The following is a 9,629-nucleotide window of genomic DNA, read 5'->3' on the forward strand; positions in this document are numbered from 1 at the left end:
GGGGGGGGACTTTAAATTTTTTTTTTTCTTTCAAAACCAAAAAAAAAAAAAAAAAATAATTTTTTTTTTTTTTTTTTTTAAACTAAACATTCTTTCTGAGGGTTTTTTTTTTATACACAATTTTTTTTTCCATTTAATAAATAGAACAATGTTAGATATTTTTTATTAATCAACAATATGTATATTTTATTACTCTTGACAATAATGTCTTTTTTAAGAAATAATAAAATGATAAAAAAAAGAAATAAAAAAATCATGTAGCTTTATACTTTGTAAATAAACGGTACAGAGTTCTTCATGTAAAGTGCCTAATTCAATAAAAAGAGAATAATGTAGTTATTGAAAAAAAAGCCTTTTATTGTTTTGTTTTTTATTTCAATATATGTGCAGAATTAAATACACGGCTCGGTATTCAACTTTGTCCGGCATGACACCTAACTCCATTTCTCTCGGCTCTAACTATAAGGCCTGGTTCACACCTAGGCGTATTGCATATGCGCGACTGTCGCGCTGTTTTTTTACCGTGAAATGGGCCGACAAACACGCGTTTCCGAGGGCTACTTGGCTGTATCCCAATGGAAACGCGCAACAAAAACGGCCCAAAGTAGTACCTGTACCTTTTCAGGCGTGGGCCGTTTTGTAGCGCGTTAGGGACGGGCGGAAATACGGCAAGGTGGGAACCAGACCCATTGAATACAATGGGATTTATATTTTTGAGCATTTTGTAGAGCGTTCGTCGAGCGTAGAACGCGCTACAAAACGTTCAGGTGTGAACGAGGCATAATTCACCACCACCTACAAAAATTGGCATGCGTATTACTAAGATATCCACCTATAAACCTGCAACATGTCAGATCCCTCGCACATCTGGAATCATGGTGAGGGTAAGAACTTATTGAACTTCCCCTCGTATAAAGTTATCTGAACGATGGCGCGGCGAATGCGTGCCGTAATCAAAGCTAAAGGCGGTCCAATGAAATATTAGAGTGTGTGGCTTCTTTTGGCCAGGCCGTGTAGAAAGCGATGTCTACGTATATTGGACATGGGGCTGGACCTACGGCTTAGGTTGGGGGTCTTCAACTGGTTACTGTGCAACATTTCTTATTAACCTGACATTATTTTTTGGTCTAGAAAAACTACCATTTAGGGCAAAGCCTCTTTATCGAGGACTCTCAAAGCATTGATTGCCAAGGAAAGCTTACTCCGGCACAGGAAATAGACATAGCCTGCCACCTACCGTGCTCTATGGAAGCTGGCCTCTAAGGACAAATGGGGGCATTAGGCACTGCTCTGGTTGGTGTATCTGGCAAGTTCCAGAGGCTCCAGGGGGGTTGCTGCCTGACATACAATCAGTGCTCAGATCCACGGTTGTATAAAGCCGTCACCAAACAGCTTGGGGCATTGGAAACCTTGCAAAAGATTAAACGGACTGTGACTATGTAAACCCACAAAGCTATCCTAGCGTAACGTCTTAGGCATTCGTTGTATCTGCCACCACTAAGTCACAAGATTTTTATATCCTGAAGACACCTGAACAGGCATGGGACCAACAGGGAGACGGCCGCGCCTTTCCGGATGTTTTTCTGTGCTGATCATAAAATATATCCAGCTGTAGTCACGCAACAATGGCCATAGTAGTCCTAATTGCTGGTATGGGGCCTGGGGTTGGAAGGAGCCCATTGGTGGAAGGGCCCCATTAGGGCGGGAGGTTGTTGGAGCTATTAAAACACAAGATCTGTGTGCATGTGAAGAGAACACAGATCCAACACTGTAGAGGTTGCCGTTGACCCTGACCCTATAGCTCCGGGGACATTTCAGGCCAAGAAGAGCTGACATCAGACATACAGGAGGAGGCTTCAGAGCTGTCTATAGTCACAGATCCCCCTGAGCAAGCTGTGCAGTAAGGAGAATGTATTTAGTTGTCTTAGTTGTGTTAAATGTATTGCCCTCAGAGCTTCTGGTCATCCCGGCTAGTGCTGAAACTAACCCTATACGCCTGATGCAGTCTTTCTCAGGCTGGAAAAATCCCAGAGTGCAAAAATGTGCATTGCGTATTTGTCCAACGGAGCTGCAGGTACATTCCTTCTGTGCCAGTTAACCAGCCGCTGTGAGAAAGGCAAAATCGAATGTTTTTCGTGTAATTTATCTTGTGGTTGAATGTTCTTGAATGGGTTCCTTCCTACAAAACAGAGCCAATGAATGAAGAAAATACCACAATATGGCCACTAGATGGCGCTGACGAGCATAGGAAATAAATACATGTTACCGTAGTAACAGCAATAGGATAGGAAATCCATATGCTCCTCAGCTCCATCTAGTGGCGTGAAGGCCGAGCAAATGTCCACAGAGCTGTGTTGCCCAGGTGGATGATTGCCTACAATGACTACAAGTCCAATCTGGGATCTTTCATCCTTCACTGCAGCACTTCCTTCACCCTCATACCAACCTCAGCCTTGGAGGGGGGGACAGTGGAAGGAGGTCTGGGCATCACACTCATTGCGGGTGCAATGCTCTTCAGGCCTGATTGTAAAAATGTCACAAATGCAACTTTTATTTTATCATTGTAGACAAGTTTATTTTTTGTCACAAAGTGGACGATTCCTTTAAGACTCTCCAAATTCTTACATCAGCCCAATTGTGTCTGATTGTAACAATGAGAACAATTTGCCTGGCGGTATTCAGAACGTTTTCTGTGCGGTGTTTGTTGGATCGGGCCGTGCCTGAAATGTTTATTTGGATGCGAGATGAATAGGAGAGCGGCCGCGTTATTGTCCCTTCTATTGTTTCCTCTCCCAGTGTACAACTTCCTGTCATTCTTCTCCACCGGCCAGGACTTGTTTCCTTTTATTCTCTCCCTCCGATTATGACTTCCTTCTATGACTTCCTTCTATGACTTCCTCCGGTTATGACTTCCTTCTATGACTTCCTCCGGTTATGACTTCCTTCTATGACTTCCTCCATTGTTCTTCCTATTGCTGGCTGGAGATTCAATGCAGCGAGGGGACATGATTGTCATTTGTCACTTCCTATCACCTTCCTGAACAATTCCAATATCATTGAAAAGGATACAAAATAAACTGCCTGGTCCCCGTTCACTCCTCGGAGTACCGCGATCACACGTCACATTCACATACGTTTGCGGGGGTTTTTCCCCATGTTTGTTGCATGTCGCCCATTGACTTCAGTCGCTGTTTACACTTTGGCGTGCCGTGAACGCGTATTTGTGGATGTTTTTTTTTCCTGTGTTTGCCGCGTGTGTTCATTGATTTCAGTCCCTGTTTACACCTCGACGTACCGTGAACACATGTTGGCGTGTTCCTGGCGGTATTCGGAATGTTTTCTGTGCGGTGTTTGTTGGATCGGGCCGTGCCTGAAATGTTTATTTGGATGCGAGATGAATAGGAGAGCGGCCGCGTTACTGTCCCTTCTGTTGTTTCCTCTCCCAGTGTACAACTTCCTGTCATTCTCCTCCACCGGCCAGGACTTGTTTCCTATTATTCTCTCCCTCCAGTTATGACTCCTTCTATGACTTCCTCCTGTTATGACTTCCCTCAATGGCTTTCTCCGTCCTTCCCTTCGGTCATGCATCCGACTTCCGGCCTTCCCGTCCGTCTTGCATCCGACCTCTGTGTAGGCGGGGCTCTCTCTCGGGGTGTTGCATGTGTGTTCCCTTTTGGGTCGGCTGTGTAACCCCGTGTCTGCAACACGACACCAGGCACCCCACGGTCAGGGGCCACGGCCTCGTGCAAACACTCTGACACGTGTAGTAATGCGCACACCGGGCCTCATGGCTTCCACCACCTCTCCGGGACTCAGTGCTTCCTCCCCCTTAGGGAGAAAGGCCACCATGAACGGCACCCTGTGTCGGGCATAGCCCCTTTGCACACCTACCCTCCTCAGGATGGTTACAGCCACGATACAGTCCAACATCACACTCCGGTAGAACCTTCTCAGAGGTTGGAGGGAGAAGAACCAGTCCACACAGATTCTCTCTCTCTCTCTAAGGAGAGTGAGAGCGAGAGGGAGACTTCGCCCAGAGGCCCACTGGCAAATACCGTCAGTCTTAGGCCTGGTTCACACCTAGGCGTATTGCATATGCGCGTCTGTCGCGTGTTTTTTTACCGCGGTAAAAAAAAAAATCGCTTGGCTGTATCCCAATGGAAACGCGCAACACAAACGGCCCAAAGTAGTACCTGGACCTTTTCAGGCGTGGGCCGTTTTGTAGCGCGTTAGGGACGGGCAGAAATACTCCAAGGTGTACTATGACTTCCTCCGGTTATGACTTCCTTCTATGACTTCCTCCATTGTTCTTCCTATTGCTGGCTGGAGATTCAATGCAGCGAGGGGACATGATTGTCATTTGTCACTTCCTATCACCTTCCTGAACAATTCCAATATCATTGAAAAGGATACAAAATAAACTGCCTGGTCCCCGTTCACTCCTCGGAGTACCGCGATCACACGTCACATTCACATACGTTTGCGGGGGTTTTTCCCCATGTTTGTTGCATGTCGCCCATTGACTTCAGTCGCTGTTTACACTTTGGCGTGCCGTGAACGCGTATTTGTGGATGTTTTTTTTTCCTGTGTTTGCCGCGTGTGTTCATTGATTTCAGTCCCTGTTTACACCTCGACGTACCGTGAACACATGTTGGCGTGTTCCTGGCGGTATTCGGAATGTTTTCTGTGCGGTGTTTGTTGGATCGGGCCGTGCCTGAAATGTTTATTTGGATGCGAGATGAATAGGAGAGCGGCCGCGTTACTGTCCCTTCTGTTGTTTCCTCTCCCAGTGTACAACTTCCTGTCATTCTCCTCCACCGGCCAGGACTTGTTTCCTATTATTCTCTCCCTCCAGTTATGACTCCTTCTATGACTTCCTCCTGTTATGACTTCCCTCAATGGCTTTCTCCGTCCTTCCCTTCGGTCATGCATCCGACTTCCGGCCTTCCCGTCCGTCTTGCATCCGACCTCTGTGTAGGCGGGGCTCTCTCTCGGGGTGTTGCATGTGTGTTCCCTTTTGGGTCGGCTGTGTAACCCCGTGTCTGCAACACGACACCAGGCACCCCACGGTCAGGGGCCACGGCCTCGTGCAAACACTCTGACACGTGTAGTAATGCGCACACCGGGCCTCATGGCTTCCACCACCTCTCCGGGACTCAGTGCTTCCTCCCCCTTAGGGAGAAAGGCCACCATGAACGGCACCCTGTGTCGGGCATAGCCCCTTTGCACACCTACCCTCCTCAGGATGGTTACAGCCACGATACAGTCCAACATCACACTCCGGTAGAACCTTCTCAGAGGTTGGAGGGAGAAGAACCAGTCCACACAGATTCTCTCTCTCTCTCTAAGGAGAGTGAGAGCGAGAGGGAGACTTCGCCCAGAGGCCCACTGGCAAATACCGTCAGTCTTAGGCCTGGTTCACACCTAGGCGTATTGCATATGCGCGTCTGTCGCGTGTTTTTTTACCGCGGTAAAAAAAAAAATCGCTTGGCTGTATCCCAATGGAAACGCGCAACACAAACGGCCCAAAGTAGTACCTGGACCTTTTCAGGCGTGGGCCGTTTTGTAGCGCGTTAGGGACGGGCAGAAATACTCCAAGGTGTGAACCAGACCCATTGAATACAATGGGATTTAGATGTTTGCCTCCGGCCTTCCCCCTCTAACTGGGAGCTCCTCATAATGTGCATTAGAAGTTGCGGCAAGTCACATAGTCCCAGCTTCATGTCTGGAGGACGTCTAGAATCATCTAGCCCTTTCCTTTCCAGCCTAATGTCCCTGGCCCCGCCTCTTCTATGTCTTTCAATCATGGGGGGCTCAGCATCACATGTGGGCGTTATCTAGTGGGCTTGGCATGCAAATACAGCCTACCGAGGAACACCCCCTCCACCATACTGACACCCACCCATTAACGGTTTTCATATTTGCATAACTCCTTCCAAGAGCCGGCCCAATGCTTGCATCAGGGGTGAGAGCTCTTGAAAGGAATACAGAGGCAGGGTGCTGTGATTGTTTCAGGAAGCTATGCACAGCATCCTGCCGTCCCCTCCCACCAGCCACGATCTGCCTGCATTGCATACAGAAGCACAGAGACCCAGCGATGACGTCACCAGCATGTAATAGAAACACAAAGGTTTTATTTCTGAATCAAATTAGCATTGTGATGAGGGGGGAGGGGAGGAACCCGGGAAGACAATAGATAAGCAGATGAATCTTCAGGTTCAACCCGATAAGTCACTTAGTGTGTGTGCAACGTTACAACATCTCGTGTTCTAAGCGTGTGCTGCGGGGTGACTTTTATCGCGGGTGTCATTCCATGTACAGAGCGGGTTGCGGCACAAACGTCCGTATTGGTATCAGACAAATGCGCAGCTTCCACCTTGATGAGATGAGTGGGAGGGGCTCCTTTTATATCCTAACCTATGTACAGTAGGTGAAGGCCACGCCCCCCTGCCACGCCCACAACGGGGGGAAAAACGAATTGTTACAATAAATGAAGAGTTACAGAGATCTGGTCCGGGTCTGTGTACATGGGGAGGGAACAACCCGCAGGGGTCCCCGGAATCTCTCACTACTTCCTGTAGGAGACGATGTGCGTCCATAGGCCCTAACCCTTTCCCTGCCAGAAGGATTTACGCACATGTTATAATCCGCATGTTAGGCCTGAAAATGAGGTAAATTCCCCCCTAGCATTATCTATTTCCTGAAAGAGACCCCGGAGAACAAAATGGCGGCAGTTGCAATTTTCTGCGTCGCATAATATTAGCGCAACTCTTTATCACACCCCAAATTTCTGTAAAAAATACACTTAAGTCAATTTTGGTGCCCAGAAACATAATATAAGGGCCCGTTCACATCAGACACAGTGCGTAGCACTATTTTTTCTGACTGGACTGCAACGCAGGCATTGATGTGCCTTGCGTTCCCGTGCGGCCGGAAGGCGTGGCTACAGAGCCATTCACTTCAATGGACCCACCTCCTGCCCCACAACATAGTGAGCCCACCACAATGCGATGCAGTGCGTTCGGGCCCAGAATCGGGCCGGAATGCAGTGTCAGGTGGGTGGGGAGAGACAAAAAGTCAGCTGTCTCCGTGGCTTGGCCACCCCCCCCCCCCCCTCTCTTCACCCCTATGTGCCATGACCCGGATACACCACTGCATGGAAAGCACTGCAAGCGCCATACAGATAAACGCCAACGCAAAGCACCAGCGCTCACTACGGCACGCTAGGTGTGTGAGCATTAGACTTGTGCGCCGTCAGAAAATTCGTTTCGTTTCGGAATATCCGTTATTTCGTATTTTGTAATTCGTGTCCGAAACTCAATTCGGATTCGTACGAAATACGGATTTTCGTTCGTTTCGCCACATTTTCGTAACTTTACGAACATTCGTTATGATGAAGTTAAAAAGCAAAAACACCTTTGTTAATATATTGGAGTCGATGGTATTTTTTGGGGGATCGATCTCCAATTCCTTCACTTTCCAAGTTTCAGATGTAAGAAGTAACATTCCGTGAGTGAGATCGCAATGGCGGGGGAGAGCGGGTGAACAATCGGGTATACGGGGCCGTCTACACCATAGTGTTGCGCTCAATGGCGCGGTATCCGTACGTTTAGCGCATGCTCACTAGACATGTGCGATTAGTTTCGTTACGAATCGAAATTCGTCCGAATTTCCTGAAATTCATAAATCCCGAAGCATCCGAAATCCGAATGGCAGTTCCCGAATTTTTATCCGAAATACGAAATTCCGTTAACGGATTCCGGATCCGAATTTGGTTGAAACGGGAACTAATATTACCCCTGGAAATGAGGTTGAACAACATGACAAGATTTTTTTTTTATCCGAAATACGAAATTCGGATCCGCTGCTGCTGAGAGTTGCATTACAATACACGGGCAGGAAATACGAAATTCCGTTAACGTATTTTCGTTCCGTTACGAACATTCGTTATGATGAAGTTAAAAAGCAAAAACACCTTTGTTAATATATTGGAGTCGATGGTATTTTTTTTTTAATCCGAAATATGAAATTCGGATCCGGAATCCGTTAACGGAATTTCGTATTTCGGATAAAAATTCGGGAACTGCCATTCGGATTTCGGATGCTTCGGGATTTATGAATTTCAGGAAATTCGGACGAATTTCGATTCGTAACGAAACTAATCGCACATGTCTAGTGAGCATGCGCTAAACGTACGGATACCGCGCCATTGAGCGCAACACTATGGTGTAGACGGCCCCGTATACCCGATTGTTCACCCGCTCTCCCCCGCCATTGCGATCTCACTCACGGAATGTTACTTCTTACATCTGAAACTTGGAAAGTGAAGGAATTGGAGATCGATCTGTGAATACGTTTCCCATAAACGTCCCGCATGTGAGAGAATCATCGTTATCTTACTGCAATACGAATATTAGCCAAAATAGGGGGAACGATATTAACTGAAGAAAGCCCAATGTGTCCCCGGGTTCCCTTCTGACCAGGACTGTGACCTCAGCAGGGGGGGTCCCGTCTCATTTGTTTTGGCACTCGTTCACACAACGCAAAGGTGTGAATGGGGACTTATGGTCACCTGGTGATCCTGCCAATAACACACTTCCTGTCCCTACATGTCTCCACTTATATACAATATATTGCCAAAAGTATTGGGACCCCCCCCTCCAAATCATGTGATTCAGGTGTTCCAATCCCCTCCATGGCCACATGTGTATACAATCACGCACCTCGGCGTGCAGACGCTTCTACAAACATTTGTGAAGGAACGGGTCGCTCTCAGGAGCTCAGGCAATATAGTGTATGTGTGTGTGTTATAAACAGGCTCTGGGATGTAACCATGGGGGGTGTATGGGGGGTGTACAGGGCGAGGGGGTGAAGAGCTCAGTCTGGATGGAAGATTCACTGTAACTGGAGAGAAGAGTTTCGGTGGAGAAAGTTTCAGTTTCCATATTATGGTAACAATGGAGGAGAATTGTGATTGGTCAGTATGGGGAGCCGCTTCCCGCGTGTCCTCATATTGTTCATGATCGGCTGACCTGCTGTGTGATGTGTTATTTGTGATCCTAAGATGAGCTAATTGAACTGCAAATCCCATCATGCCTCTGCCTCTGGGAGTCAGGCCTTTGGCTGTCAGAGTCTTGCAATGCCTCATGGGACTTGTAGTTCCACAACAGCTGGGGGCTGAAGTATGCCTACCCCTGCTCTATGCCAAGGGTCGGCAGCCTCGCCACTCTGTTGTGGTGGCCCTGCAAGTCCCATGAGGCATTGCAAGACTCACTGCCACAGGCATGACTCCCAGAGATGCATGATGAGATTTGTAGTATCACCACAGCTGGGTTTGCCTATGCATCGTGGTACAATGTGATGAAATGAATGCCGCAGGTCCAGTAAAACGTGAACGGGCCGCCTAACCCCAATGCTGCAGAAAGGTCTGAATGGGCCCTGAATGTTTGCAGAGAAATAGGGGTTCACTTGAAGGTGGAACTTGAGGACCCCAAAAATATTTTACTGCTGACGGAGCCAATTATAGATCTGCTCTCCGTCCCCTCCATCCTCTTTTTCTCCCCCTCTCCTCTCACCCTGTCCCCTCCATCCTCTCACTCCCCCCCCTCTCCGTCCCCTACATCCTCTCT

General features: G+C 47.9%; 1 protein-coding gene across 1 annotated transcript in view; it reads left to right on the forward strand.

The window, feature by feature from the left end:
- Positions 1–7,135: 7,135 nt before the first annotated feature.
- CAMSAP3 (calmodulin regulated spectrin associated protein family member 3) overlaps positions 7,136–9,629 on the forward strand; it is a 99,566-nt gene continuing 97,072 nt past the window's right edge. The window contains exon 1 of the mRNA XM_018568575.1: positions 7,136–7,227. Coding sequence (XP_018424077.1) covers positions 7,136–7,227 — 92 coding nt within the window. The remainder of the gene's footprint in view (positions 7,228–9,629) is intronic.

The sequence above is a fragment of the Nanorana parkeri genome, unplaced genomic scaffold, assembly GCF_000935625.1.
Source record: "Nanorana parkeri isolate BGI_ZX_2015 unplaced genomic scaffold, ASM93562v1 scaffold1212, whole genome shotgun sequence".
Lineage (NCBI taxonomy): Eukaryota > Metazoa > Chordata > Amphibia > Anura > Dicroglossidae > Nanorana > Nanorana parkeri.